The 14,826-nt window shown below is 41.6% G+C and overlaps 3 protein-coding genes across 7 annotated transcripts in view; 1 reads left to right on the top strand and 2 right to left on the bottom strand.

Moving 5' to 3' along the window:
• Positions 1 to 824: 824 nt before the first annotated feature.
• LOC123510143 (1,5-anhydro-D-fructose reductase-like) lies at positions 825 to 8,779 on the bottom strand. Its single transcript, XM_045264999.1, has 10 exons — positions 8,740 to 8,779; positions 5,465 to 5,556; positions 4,856 to 5,020; positions 4,374 to 4,485; positions 3,496 to 3,656; positions 3,056 to 3,131; positions 2,499 to 2,640; positions 2,072 to 2,231; positions 1,620 to 1,716; positions 825 to 1,192 (listed from the first exon to the last, which is right to left on the bottom strand). The coding sequence occupies exons 2-10, from the start codon at positions 5,528 to 5,530 to the stop codon at positions 1,185 to 1,187; spliced, it is 987 nt and encodes a 328-aa protein (XP_045120934.1). The 5' UTR covers positions 5,531 to 5,556; positions 8,740 to 8,779; the 3' UTR covers positions 825 to 1,184.
• Positions 5,551 to 9,604, top strand: LOC123510141. Of its 2 annotated transcripts, none has more exons than XM_045264992.1 (2): positions 5,551 to 6,240; positions 7,070 to 9,604. In XM_045264992.1, the coding sequence occupies exon 2, from the start codon at positions 7,432 to 7,434 to the stop codon at positions 9,442 to 9,444; it is 2,013 nt and encodes a 670-aa protein (XP_045120927.1). In that variant the 5' UTR covers positions 5,551 to 6,240; positions 7,070 to 7,431; the 3' UTR covers positions 9,445 to 9,604. The 2 variants fall into 2 exon arrangements, with proteins under 2 accessions (XP_045120927.1, XP_045120926.1); XM_045264991.1 differs by lacking the exon at positions 5,551 to 6,240 and adding an exon at positions 6,686 to 6,789.
• Positions 9,486 to 14,826, bottom strand: part of LOC123510138 — a 15,951-nt gene continuing 10,610 nt past the window's right edge. Inside the window, exons 7-9 of one of the 4 annotated variants that reach the window (XR_006676395.1) lie at positions 13,597 to 14,665; positions 11,774 to 11,871; positions 9,486 to 10,004 (exon numbers count right to left, since the gene is read on the bottom strand). Coding sequence is in view for 1 of the 4 variants with exons in the window: in XM_045264979.1 (XP_045120914.1) it covers positions 14,495 to 14,665 (171 nt within the window). In the remaining 3 variants the exon portion in view is untranslated. Of the gene's footprint in view, positions 11,872 to 13,524; positions 14,666 to 14,826 lie in introns of those variants that run through there. The other 3 variants (XR_006676393.1, XR_006676394.1, XM_045264979.1) reach the window with 3 other exon arrangements.

Below are 14,826 nucleotides of genomic sequence, written 5' to 3'. Positions count from 1 at the left end.
GAAAATAAAAGAAAAGTTGTACCTGAGAAAGAAAGAAAAAAAAAAGCCAATATTTTTTTCCTCTCCCAGATTCTAAAGCGCTCTAACACTGACTGACCTGCCGACACCTGCGCCTTCCACACAAACACAACACAGGTAGTGAATTAGACCCTCAAAAACCTAGCAAGTTATCTTCATGTCATCATTTACCATTTCTTGTTTCGTCTCTCTCTCTCTCTCTCTCTCTCTCTCTCTCTCTCTCTCTCTCTCTCTGGGTCTTTTCTGACAATAATTGAATATCTCGTCTTCTTTCTTTGGTCTTTCCACTCTTCTATTTTATGTTTATTCCCCGTTTTCTTCTCTCTCAAATAGTTTTCCTTCTACTTCAGTCTCAATAGGTCCTTCTTCTTCCTTTTCTTCTTCTTCTTCTTCTTCTTCTTCGTGTTCTTCTTCTTCCTCCTCTTCCTCCTCCAAATCCTCTGTCTCTTCTTCATCCACTTGTATAAATTCTTTCTCCTCTTTTTCATCTATTTCTCTATCCTCCTCCTCTTCTTCTTCCTCCTCCTCTTTCTCTTCCTCCTCCTCCTCCTCCTCCTCCTCCTCCTCCTCCTCCTCCTCCTCCTCCTCCTCCTCCTCCTCCTCCTCCTCTTCATCTGCATCAAAGTCCTCTATCTCTTCTTCAGTTCTTTTACTCTCCTCCTTCTCTTCTTCCAGTTCTTCTTCCTCTTCATTTTGATTTTCTTCTTCGTCTCCTTCTTCATCTACTTCTTCATTCATTTCCTCTTCTTCTTCCACTTCACTTTCCTCCATCTCACTAATTCTCTCTTCCTCCTCCATTTCCTCTACATCTTCTACCTCACTTCCCTCTTCCTCTTCATCCACTTCCTCACCAGTATTCTCCTCCTCCTCTTCTCTCTCCTCTTTGTCTATGCCCTCTTCCTCTTCTCTCTCTACAATACTCTCTTCACCATATACTTGTCTCATTTCTATTTCCCTATCCATTGCTTTCTTTCTTTTCTTTTCCTCATGCCATTCTTCCTTCACCTCCTTGTTAATCATTACTCCTGAATCTTTGGCTTGGTTTATTTCCTCTATGTTCTTGCGCTCGGCCTCTTCGTCTTCTTTACAGTTTCTCTCCATCCCCCCTCCGTGTACATCGCCTCTGATTCTCTCCTCAGGGAAGAAGAATGGCCAGCAGGGATCAATTACACGCCTGAACAAAAAAAGGCAAATCAGTTAATTGAGGATAGTAAGTAATAAGTATAAGTAAGTTCTATGTGTGTGGGCCTAATTCTTCGTCACCCCTTCAGTACCAGGACGCATTTTCATATTCATTCTGGTGACTATTTGGTGATTTTATACAGCTTCAGATCTTATGTGGGGGATTAAAATAGTGAAAACTCTGGCCATTAATCCTGACCTCCATTTTTCTTGATTTAAATGAAATGGTCTAATCACACCCAAAACTTGAGGTAAACATGCATCCCAGTACTGAAGGGGTTAAATGTTTCAGCATCTTATCATAGTACATTCTGGGCTGGTCATAATGGAGGTTAGTGAGTTTTCAAGGGAGACCAGAACATTTCAGAAGCCAAACCGTGATTCCATTTGGTACAAAAGGCAATGCATGGGGTACTCACTGCAACTCGTACTTCCCAGCGGATGCTTCAATGAGAGTTTGCTGAGTTTCCCGAGTTTGTTCATCTGTCCGTGAGTCAACTGGAAACGCCAAATATTCTGAAAAATTAACAGCAAGGGTATTTTGAGGTATGATATTAGACGGCAAAGAGTAGGAGCATAATGATCCGAGTCAGGGTGCAAGAAGCAGGTATACGACAGTTGAGTGACGCAACATACTGGCCTGTGTGCAGAAACGCTTTGCTCTCTTACCACGACTATTTCCCAAGGCCGCAGAGGTGATTAACGGGCTTTTCGAGAGTGTTTATCCACTTAATAATGTAGAAATCTTGTCACTCTGCCTCTAGATCGGTAAAAACACCTTAAAAAAACTAGTGTAAATCTAAATAAAACCTTTTGAAATAGTCAAAGTGACGCACAGAGGAGTTTGAGAATACCAGCCATAGTACCGTACCTCTGTCATGAAGCTGGGAAGGAAGAGTTCAGTGTTGTCGTAAACCATCCTGAGGCGGGACTGAAGGATGTGGCGGGACAAGATGACTTTGGGACCAACGCCGACTCTTTCTGCAATCTTGATCACTTTTGGGTGTTTCCACAGAAAGGGCATGTCCTTGCTGAGGGTACAGGTAGGAAGGGAATACTCCTTAAAAATACGGTATAAAATAGAGATATACGAGTCATTTGGCTAACTCTATTGATCTTAAGAGGAATTGGCAATCAAGTGAGCCTTTTTTTTTAACCTTTGGGCAGTTTCCCCTCTGACTTAACAAATAAATAGATAAATAGCAACGTATAACAACAGTTTTGAACCTAACGCGTTTATATGTCAAGGAGTGTGTGTGTGTGTGTGTGTGTGTGTGTGTGTGAATAGCCACATTTACCTGGGAACGTGGAGAGGGCTGCCGTATGGATGAATGGCCACGAGGGATATGTTTGCTTCTTGGCACCAACATCGAAGGTCACGTTGCTCTCTGTAAGGATTGATCTCTGCCTGGAGAGCCAAAGGGCGATACCGTACTCCTCCTGCAGGACAGAGACACGACACATGGGAAGGATGATTTACTGTAATTGACACGCACCTCTTCACCTGTGGGAAATGTTATGTAGTAGAGTCATTGATATTAACTCCTTCAGTACTGGGGCACATTTTTACCTTGAGATTTGTGTACGATTAGATAATTTTATTGACATTAGGAAGGATCTATGGAGGTCAGAAGATTAATAGCCACAGTCATTACTATTTTAATCCCCCACATAAGTTTCTGAAGTTGTATAGAGTCACCAAATAGTAAGCAGAATGAATATGGAAACGCGTCATGGTACTGAAAGGGTCAAAAAGATCCACGGTTGTTGTTTATCTACAGTACTGCCTCCCACTCAACTACCCTAACCCATCAAAAGCAAAGAACAAATCAATCGTGTGGCCAGCAATACTCACCTTTCAGAAGGTTTTCCACCTGCTCCTGGGAGAAGTGTCGCAGTCCCAGGTTGTGCACCGCCCCTGTGGCCACCAACTGTTGTGTTAGTAGCGGAGGGAACAGGAAATTACATGTTATATAAACTAACAACTTCATTCTCTTTTTTCATTAAAGAAACTAAAACAAATCAGTAAATCTCTCTCTCTCTCTCTCTCTCTCTCTCTCTCTCTCTCTCATACAGTTTAAGACTCATCTACATCTATCAAAAAAATACCACCAACTAAACAAGCCATAAATCAAAACATAAAGACATTCAACTCTACTTAATGCTTAATATTCTACCTACCTTCTTCTACCAGTCTATCCACACCAAGCCTTTAGAAGCGTAGAACTATTCATCTGTCCTTACAACCATTGCCAACTTACACAGACACAGACACACACACACGCACACACACACCTCCATCTCCAGAGCACGCCACAGCAGTCTCAGGTTCTCTATGATTCGCGGCGTCACCTTTAGAGAACCGTCACACTTGCGGTCAAACATATCGGTGACTTTGTGTATGTCTGGGTGTGTTCCGGCAGGTGCTGTGTTGTAGATGGCCATGGGGTCTGTGCCTGGCGTGGGAGGATGGGAAAGTGTCATGCAGCATTGAACCCATATTCAGAAACGCTTTGCTCTCTCTCTCTCTCTCTCTCTCTCACACACACACACACACACACAACACACACACACAGAGAGAGAGAGAGAGAGAGAGAGAGAGAGAGAGAGAGAGAGAGAGAGAGAGAGAGAGAGAGAGATCACCACTCATAACATACATGTTTAATTAGCTCACAGCAGATGAACTTGCACTGATGTTAATGTTAAAAATGGCGGTGATAATGAAGATAGAAAGTTTATGGTGGAAATATTGATATGAAAACAACATACACATAAACTGAATATGGGAAGACAGCATAGTGAGATATGACTGATTACTGGAATGGAGATCAATTTCTACTGTTTCTAATGGTAAAAATGCTGAGGATATTGATGATAGAGTGTGTGATGCCAATATTGACATAAAACACAGAATAAAGATTAATAAAGATAACGAAAACAAGGGCCTGTATTTTGAAACGCTTTTTTTCCCACGCACCACTGTTCTATAGAGGGTGCAGCCTGTAAGTGAAGATACTCGTGTTATTAAGAGTATTTTTATGGTTCTGGTGATAGGTTGGCAAAATTCTAGTTTATTAAAAGGGGAAACTGTCTAGAAAACCCGGCTAGTTGTCATAGTGAGAGGGGAAGGTGTTTCTGAATACGGACGCAAAGCAGGCGTCCCTACAGCTCACCTTTAAGGCCGACGGGGTTCTCAAGGTACAGAAGGTCAATGTGGGTACAGAAGTGATCAACAAACTCCTTCACCAAGGCCACAGCAGCACCAGCATCCTCCGGGACAGTGATCTTCAGGCCAGCAAGCAGGAACAAACGTCAAAATGTGGAAATAATGCACCAATATGATTATGTAATGCACGCAATCATATCAACTGAAGTCATCTCTCACACCAATGAATTACTGAGACGCAAACTAAAATTCTTACTACACAAATCTTTTTTTTTTATCTTCATTAACACTGCTTTCATGAGAGAGAGAGAGAGAGAGAGAATACGTCCCCACAAGCCAAGGCAATGCGCCTAGACACACATAACACACAGGAGAGAAGGAGATGAAGAAAGAAAAAGAGAAGAGAAAGAGGACAAGGAGGAGGAGGAGGAGAAGAAGAAGAAGAAAAAGAAGAAGAAGAAGAAGAAGAAGACGTTTCACTATACAAACCGAGGTGGAGATAATGAAGTCCCCTCGCTTGAGTCCCTTGGATGCTGCATGTTCCCCGATTCTCTTGATGGCGGCTTCCGACAGGCTACCCGAAATAGGCACCTCAACATACACGTCGCCCCGCTGCAGCATCCAATCCAGCTGCTCCTTCCACTCTTCATGATCCTGTTAAGGAATGGAGAGAGAAGAAAGACAAAGGGAGTGTCCACAGATGCGTAAATGAGATGAAGCAATGGCAATAACCGTGCAGAGAGTTATGGGTGTTGGCAGACGAGTAGGCTACAGGAGGTATATAGCTTACCCCCTCAATACTGGGACACAGTTTTACCTTGAGATTTGTGTACGATTAGACCATTTTATTGACATTACGAAGAGTTTATGGGTTCAGAAGATTTCACTATTTTATTCCCCACATAAGTTTAAATTTGAAGCTCTATAGAATAACCAAAAAAGTCGCCAGAATGAATATGGAAAAGCGTCCTGTTGGCACTGAAGAGGTTAAGAAATTAGTAAGAAATAAGAAAAATTACAGCAACGATCAAGTGAAAATGGACAAATTTATATAAGATGTGATGAATTTACTGTGTGTGTGTGTGTACTTGGGCTTACCTCCTTGACGTTAATACCGATCATGGGGAGGCCACAGTGGTCAGCCGGGGTAACAGTGAAAGCCATCCCGGGGCAGTAATTAGGTACCTTTCCTATTGGATGAACAAAATAACCTTGACGGAAATTTTTTTAACATGGTCAACAAATGAAGTATTTCCCAAAATCGCCCGGGTCTCTAACTATAAGATCTAAAACATGACACTTCTCAACAAACAAGCCTAACATTTATATTAATTCGTTCGTACTTTCTCTCAACGAAAACCAAACATTTTTTCTAAATCTCTCTCTCTCTCTCTCTCTCTCTCTCTCTCTCTCCGTACAGCGAGAGATTACCCAAATATCTCTTTCTCTTCCTGCCTCAGTTTTTCTATCTTTAATATCTCTCCTTCAACGACGTCTTTTCTCTCTAACTTGATCATTTCCAAACACAATATCGTAATAAGAACATTGAGAACAATAATGGACATACTACTTATCCTAATAAATAACTAATAGTAATAATAATTAGGCTGCATTCGTGAAAGAAATTTGGCACAATAACCTCAATCATATTACAACAAATGATACCGAATGTCGCGTCTTGGCGGATTCTTGCAGCTTTCCTTCCTTACTTATATAACTAACCTAATTAGTCAGTACACCAATAAACAACATATCTTGTCTAATATATTTTTTCATTTTTTTCTCACGCACCTAAAGTCTACCGTAGGGAAGATGAGGAGTGGACGCAGCGGCGCAACCTACGCCAAACTGCTACCACTGTGACATGGGAAGGCGTATGTATGACTATTGATTAATACATTTTTATTGTTGCAAATTAACAATGAAATACTTCAAAGGAGGAGGAGGAGGATGGGCCTTGCCACCCCCACTGGGCAAACACTTTCTGAGTAGTGTATCAAAAATATAAAAAGATAGAATATATAAATAAATTAATAGATAGTGCACACCTTATTGGATGAATATCCTACACTCTGGGAGCGAATTTTCCACCTAGCTTCTCTCTCTCTGAATGTCATCATCCCAAGAGAGAGAGAGAGGGGGGGGAGAGGAATTAAGTAGAAAGAGGAAAAGATGGGGCAGGGTTACTTCAAGTGTACAAAACCAGGTAGCTGTCTTCATGCTATAAATACGAATATTTTACACCCCTCGGTCTTCTGCATCCTGAGACAGAGTGAACAGGATCAAATTTAATATCAAGGTACCGAAATGAGTCAATAGCCGAACAATGCATAAGTCAGCTGGCTGGACAAGAGGGAAGAGGGAAGCTGGGAAGTTTGTCAGCTGATGTCTTGTTGTTAAGCTTTAAGTGTCAAGAGTACTACGTAAGTGTAAGACTGTATTACATAATGTGTAACAGTTATCAGGGGCATAAGATGTGAGATATCACTGATACATAAGTTTATGGAAGAAGAAATAACGGTGGCTGAAATTATAAACAAATATAATGGATGATAAATGAATAAAATAACTTGGTTGGTGTACAGTTAACACATAGCATAGTTAGTCTTGGCCATAAATGTAGCTATGTATATCATGTTCACATGAACATCATACTCGAGTGTCCATTGTAACATAAATCTAAAAGGTTCGTGTTTTTTGCAGTATTGATATCTTGACGACTGGACGATGCTGAGAGCAGCATCTCCTTACAATGCTGTGAGCTGCATCCCCTTACAATGCTGAAAACACTACTGATCTCAGCCCAAGCAGCATCACCTCCTGAAAACTGATGCTTCAAGTGACAAGACTCACTCATCCATTAACAAAAATCTAGATCACTTAAAAGCTATTTGTGAATCGTCAAGATAACAAACACAGTACATGTGATTTGTAAAGTGTGTATCAGCAGTGAATTTACTCCACTGTAGGCTATTTTCTCAACAAGATATCCTAAGAAAAATAAGCCAAACAACATACTGTTTGTGAGTGTAGTAAAGCTAAGATAAACTTCAAATGTTGAAATTATGAACACAAAAACCAAGACATCCATTACTTCTCCAGAGTTGTACAACCCCTTTATCATCCATAATGTGGGTGCAAGCTCCTTGTTCAGTGCTGGTGATGTGATGCCTGATGTGCCTTTAGGCCATAGAGGAGAAATGTTCATCACTTCATCAATTGTCTGTGAAGAGCTTGATGAAGAGCTTAACCAGGAAACGGGTGAAAACACTCAGGTTACTATCATCATCTCTGACAGTTCTGCTACAGACAAGAATGGTGGAGTGTCCCTCACTCCTTCCCACACTCTTCTTGGTGCAAGTCCTGCACCCTGGAGTGACCCATTTTTCTTGAGAAGGTGCCTTGAACAGTGTCTGAAGCTGACAACTCCTGAGAGGATTGATGTGTGCTGTTTTCTGTGCTCTGAGACATGTAAATCTTTCTCTGGTCTCAAGAAACATCTAAGGGAGTCACATAATCTGAGTCACAGTATCACTCAGCTCCCCAACTTGCCTGCTGAATGTATTTCTGAGATTGCTAAGGAAATCAAGAAGCTGGAATGCAAGTGTTTGGTATTTGTCTGTCCAACATGTGAAGTGACATTTCGCCATCTTCTCAAACTTGTGCAGCACGTCCTCTTGGATCACCCTACTCGCTGTGGGGACTTCACCTTCTTTGCAGAGCAGCAACAGAAAAGTCATCTTGAAAAATGTCAGAGGTGTATGATTTTGGACAAGTTGTGTCATGTTGACTACGACTTATTTGTGAGAGTGTTACTTGAGTGTGTGGAGTGTTGTGATGAGGAGTGCAGGGCGCTGCTGCTGAGCTGGCCCCTGGCTCACTATGCTGAGCCTTGTGAGTGGTGTGCCAAGGAGGAGGAGGACAAGGAGCACTCTGGAGACTCACCAAGCACTCATGGTACAGAAAGAGAAGTAGTCTGCTATAGAATAAAGCTAGAGCACTCTGACAAGCTTTCACAAAAAAGTGCATCAGAGTGTATCTGTCCACTTATGAAATGTCCAGAATGCCCTAAGACTCTGGCTAACTATGCTGATCTTCGTAAGCATGTCAGACAGAACAACCACAGCAGTTGGCATGACTTAAGACTCATATGGGAGAAATATAAAACCATCAAGGAAAACTGTCCTGTCTGCCCCAAGCATTCTTACCACAAGTATATACTGTGTCCTCACTGTCCACACCTAAACTTTGAGAGCGAGAGGGATGCCCAAACCCACATGAACTCCCACCACAACACTCAAGCAGGGAACAAGTTGCATGGTGTGTGTACTTGCCCTAATTACTTTTTGTGCCTGAAATGCAACACTTCCTACCCCACTCCTCAGAGTCTCCACTGGCACATGAGGCAGATGCAGCACGAGACGCCAGAGAACCTCGCTGCCATCCCGGCCATGATACAGGACAACATCGGGAGCAGGGAGGGGTGCCCACACTGCTCCCTGCAGGGCTTCCTCAGTGCCTCAGGGTCACTGCAGAGGGAAGAGAAATGCAGCTGTCGGTGGGCAGAATGCTCCACCTGCAAGACTTCCTTCAAGAGGGTGGGTGGTCTGCTGGATCACATTCTGAGGGCCAAACACCCCATGAGTGCTAGAGATATCAGGAAGGAGAGACAAAAGGTAGCAAGCTCCATGATAACCTGCCAGAGGTGCTGCATTGAGGCCAACAAGTACTGTGTATTGTGCCACCACAAGGAAAACTTTATGTACACTCACCTGAGGACACTACACCAGGACTGCCAAATCATGCTGCTCAGGGACCACTGTGGAAATGTCCTGGAGGAGCACCACCAGCACCACATGGGAAGCAGCGTGAGCCGAGGTCCGGCCAGGTATCAGTGCAGCGTGTGCCACGTCTGCCACCCACGGGTCAGTGAACTGCTGTGTCATGTTCGCCACCAACACCCTCACTGCCACTTTACTCTGCTGTGCCTGGACCTCAGTGAAGACATCCGGCAAGTGAAGGATCTCGCTGGCCATGACCACCTCATGCTTCTGAGTGTGGTTGACAAGAAACTTTGATATCATAAACATGCAATGGGAATGTATGAAAGTAGTGTCAATATATTGTAATTATGTTTATTTTGTGATAGCTTTAATGTATACTGTACTTATCATTGCTACATTTTTCCATGGAACTATAAAAGATGCATCTAAATATAAATATAGAAATGCTCACTTATTATCTTTCATATTCCATTTTACAATAGTATTTAAAAGTTTCCTAAAATGTGAAAAATTAAAATACATATTTGTTAAATGAATTATTAATAAAACTTATAAAACATTACCAACACTATATAAAAGATTAATTCAAGATCTTAGTGTAGTTTTTGGCACATCTCTAATGAGCAGTTTCAGAGTAGTACTTACATTAAAGTTCCCTAATCAATTAAATCTAAAGAGTATGGAGTACATGTTGCCTTAATGTAGGATGTAGAATACTATAAAACTTAAATACCAAGAGCTGCATAAGATCTGTCCTCAGTATGACCATGAAGGAGGCTGATACCAATGCTGGCTCACCTGATTCAGATACACCCCAGCCTCCACACTGGGCAGGTGTCTGTACGCATCCTGTCCTAAACACACACACACACTCACATAAGTAAGTCTATAGCAGACAATAATAATCTAAGGATACAATTTCATTTTTATCTTCAGATGCATCTTAAATTTATGGATAGATAGTAAGCTTCATATGTAATCACAGCCTGTAAATAACCTCCTATAACACAGGCAATTGTATTGTTTGCTACAACTAATACTTGACAGACCACTAACTCACCATCTGGTCCCACAACACATTGTGCCAATCAATAATCACAAATGACTTTCACTTGCTGTCTTCTCTATGAACAATGTACCAGGAAAGGACAACCCCACCAACTTGTGGAGCACCTCATGTGGAACTGATGCCAATGTGTATACAACTTCTATTCAGAGTAGCATTGTCACAGCATCTGTCATCCACATTACACCTACTACTGCAATGAATACACACATTTCCTATCAATACAAAACTGTCACAGCACCTGTCACCCACATTACTGCTCTCAATGCAAGCTGGTGGCAGCACACACACATTTCTAATCAGTGCAGCATTGTCACGGGGTCAGTCATCTACATCTACCACTGCTTGGGATAAGTACCTCTAATAGTTACCAACCTAATGATTCTTTGCAAATACATGATCTATTTTCCCTGTAAAAACTTTAAAACTACAAGCTAGGTACATACTGTTGTCCTTTACTCAGATTAGTCTAATTCCAACCAGGTGAGAGGTAAACTGTCAGATTTACAGCATGTATCTGACATGACAAAGGCTTCTGGGTAACCTCTCAACACAGCACTCACAAGTCACCCATCCCACCACAGGAATGCTTTTCCAATACAAAAGTGAAGTGTATTGACCCACATACACACAGTCTTTGCCTGGATCCATGAGACCTGGTACCTTTCCTAAGGCACATCAATGCAAAGATTTCAGATCACCTCCCTTCAGGAATGCAAGTTCAGTTACATATAAGGAATTCTTCTTTTTCTTTTAGAACAACTTCTGCCTTACAGAAAATAGTCTTAGATGAGCACAATCAATCCTCCCACCAATACAGAAATCTACACAAGAATCACCCGACATTTCATCAATCAAACACTTCACTGAAGAACAGGAACTGAACTCAATATGGAACTTTGCACACACTTGTTTCCTTTATACCTTTGCCTTCTTATTCCTCAGTATACAGCATACATTACTTCTGGTCTCTTGTAGCAAGTGCACGCACGCACACACACACGCAGGCACACACACACACATGAAAGGCAGGATTGTTAATCTTGTGCTCCTGTGCCTATCCTCCAAAAGAACAGGAGCTACAGTAGGAAGAGAGACAACCTAAGAGATTTGAATCCAAGTCCCTAAATTCTATGTAGAGTACACTAAAAGTAATTTCACATAATTGGTTTGTTCCCCACATGACAGGACGGCAGTGTGGCAGAGTCAATAGGGCATGTCCTCACACAAACATTTGATCATCAATACAGAGAAGGTGCAGAAAGAAGAACTGCACCAGACTCTTTAGTGACACGTGTAGCAGATAAACCTTTGCCACAAAGGAATCTGCCATCACTCATCACTGGAACAACCTCACTAACTGATTTCTAAACCGTACTACTATTTTTTTCTGTATGAGATGAAATGTTTGAGTGAAGCAAGCCTATGCCCTCTACTATCATACTAATTATATTATATATTTACCTATATACCAGGCTGGCAATCCCAAATGGGATGACTTAAACAAGGCACCACACACACACACACACACACACACACACACACACACACACACACCTTATTCATCACACTCTTAGCCCTCTCAGAACCTGCTGGTGGAGAGGGACAGTCTGGTAGAGCACCCTACTACACTCCAGGGCTGAGACATAGCACCTCTAACCACAAACAAGTAAAAGATGGGAAAAAAGCATGTAGTTTGACTCTCTCACATTAAGTCCATTGTTCTGGTTAATACTTGAAAGTCAGTGTGAAAATTATGCTTTCTTTATGAACATTACCACACTGGGACCCTGCTCATGATAAAAATAAAGGCTTCAAAGATATAATCATGATTCTTGAGGTAGAGAAAAATTATATACATAAAAAATAATGCCTAAAAACACAGACACACACACATGCACACAAATATATGATACACAAGTAAATCAATTCAAGATTCCACACAGTAAATTAATGACTAAATTAGTAATATACATTTCCATACCTAAAAAGGACTAATGACAGCACCTCCTATGTTTCTCAGTCAACCTCTGCCACACGAGAGCTTCACCAGCTGCAGCACCAAGCAAAGCCTCACATCGAGTGGTGCTTATGACACACAACTTTCATCTTTAACTAATACACCTCACCAAAGCATAACTTAATATTCTAATTTTCCGGGACAAGCTTGACTACGTTTTGTTTTGTTTCATTCAGCAACATTTGAAAGACCAGCTATAGAGTAAATGTTTAGGTAATTAGTGGGTATTTGATTTAAACTACTGTAGAATATAAGAATAGTTGATTGTTTGGTATAACCTTATACTTATTGCATAAAGGATGTTAACTATTGCACAGCATCTTCGGGCTGATCATATATATAGTTTGTACACACACAGAATAGATAGATAGACAAGACCTGGTAACAATGACGGAGGAAGGAGATAGATGAATAAGAGGACATTCCAAGATCATGAAAAGTCAGTGTCTGAGGGACAGTAAGAAGTTCAGTTTTCCACATAGAATGGTGGACATCTGGAATGGACTAGGACTAAGTGTAGAGATTTTAATAGAAGAAAGTGTGCACAAATTTAAGGAAAAGTTCAATAAAAGTAGATGTGGAGACAGGTCACTATGAGTCCTGCTCGAACCATGTAACATACAAGTAGGTAAATACACACACACACACACACACACACACACACACACACACACACACACACACACACACACACACACACACCAGATGCACAAAGAAATCAGCTTCCCAGTACAGTATGAGGATTTGTGATGTGTAATGCAAGACAGGGAGAAAAATAATGCTGCTGGTAATTCAGAATGTACAGGCAGGACAAGTACCTGACACACACACACACACACACACACACACACACACACACACACACACACACACACACACACACACACACACACACACACACACACACACACACACGGCCCGGTAGCTCAGTGGTTAGAGCGCTGGCTTCACAAGCCAGATAACCGGGGTTCGATTCCCCGGCCGGGTGGAGATATTTGGGTGTGTCTCCTTTCACGTAGCCCTGTTCACCTAGCAGTGAGTAGGTACGGGATGTAAATCGAGGAGTTGTGACCTTGTTGTCCCGGTGTGTGGTGTGTGCCTGGTCTCAGACCTATCCCAAGATCGGAAATAATGAGCTCTGAGCTCACTCCGTAGGGTAACGTCTGGCTGTCTCGTCAGAGACTGCAGCAGATCAAACAGTGAATACACACACACACACACACACACACACACACACACACACACACACACACACATACACACACACACACACACACACACACAACACACACACACACACACACACACACACAGGTAATTAGAAACAAGGAAATGATTAATTGCAACAAATGAAACTAACCTGAACTATTATGCATTGTTATTGTTACTCTTTCTGCTGCTGTGACTGATGACATTACTCCTGCTTCTGTCATTGCATCTTCCATAGTTTTGGAGCAAGGAATGGAACAGTGGTAGCTTTCCTGTCCTTCAATGATCCATCACTATTAACAATGATTGCTTCAGCTGTCATCAAGCAACACAGAGTACAACCACATAGCCAGTGTATGTATCAGCCTTGAGAGAGCAAGGACACACATAATTCGTTTCCTCAAGTCTTTCCAGTCACTTAAAAACAACATAGGATTATGACCACATGGCTAATATATATCATGCCTCCAATCAGCCATGAGGAGAGAGAGACGACAGAAAAGAATGCTTCACGGCTACTGAAATAGAAAAAAAGGCAGCAGCAGATTACAGAAAATAGAATTGAAAGAAAATATCAAGAAAAGACTCAAGGACAGATTGCAAAGAACTCCCTCCAATGTCAAAGCAAACCAATGTAAAAACAGAAACTTCCTTTTTAAATGATAGTAATGATGATAATGACAATAATGATGACAATGACAATGATGGTGATGATGATGATTATGATGTACTTCTTCAGTTTACAAAGTGTGTGAATCTCTCTGGATACAAAGAAGTTGCATCTTAAAGATCTTCACAGCTCCAGAAATCACTATTTGTTTTACAGAGAGAGAGACAATGAGGTTAATTTAGTTCCTTACATTATATATAATTATTTAAAAGTTTAGCATGGATGGATGTAAAAGGTTATATATCAGAGTGAATATTTCTATAGCAGTGAAGGATTACATTGGACTAGTTCAAAAAGCTATAAGTATCCAAGATAAGATTTGTGTAGGTTAGGTTAGGTTAGGTTGAAGGTAAGATTTGTTGAAGAGTGAGAGAGTGAGTCAGGGCCCGCTGTCCTTGCAACTGAGCCACTTGTCACACATGGATGCCACATGGTTCTGGCCCACACTGAGCGCCGCAGCCTTCACCCGCTCCACCCATGGCCGCTCCCCAATGTGCACTGCCACTAGGTAAGCTGACCTCAGGCGCCGGCACTCCAGGAACATGTCCATCTGTCCAGAGGGGAGAAAGAAGCTAATCACAATAAGAAAACTGAGCACAAATCATTAACAGCATTCACTACATCAAGCAATGTACAACAATTACTTATTAAAATGGAGAAACATTTGATCTTTCTCTTTTCCTTGAATTCCCATCTCTCATGTCTACAGAG

Source organism: Portunus trituberculatus, chromosome 28 (assembly GCF_017591435.1).
Source record: "Portunus trituberculatus isolate SZX2019 chromosome 28, ASM1759143v1, whole genome shotgun sequence".
Classification (NCBI taxonomy): domain Eukaryota; kingdom Metazoa; phylum Arthropoda; class Malacostraca; order Decapoda; family Portunidae; genus Portunus; species Portunus trituberculatus.
This window is presented reverse-complemented; position numbering and strand designations above follow the sequence as displayed.

Bases quoted from the DNA above. Each gene is read 5' to 3' on its own strand.
- LOC123510143 (XM_045264999.1), bottom strand. From the start codon at position 5,530: ATGGCTTTCACTGTTACCCCGGCTGACCACTGTGGCCTCCCCATGATC. The intron at 3,657-4,373 runs GTGAGCTGTAGG...CTCCCACGCCAG, and splicing joins GAACCCCGTCGGCCTTAAAG to GCACAGACCCCATGGCCATC. The intron at 2,232-2,498 runs GTAAATGTGGCT...CTGTACCCTCAG, and splicing joins AGCCCTCTCCACGTTCCCAG to CAAGGACATGCCCTTTCTGT.
- LOC123510141 (XM_045264992.1), top strand. From the start codon at position 7,432: ATGAACACAAAAACCAAGACATCCATTACTTCTCCAGAGTTGTACAAC.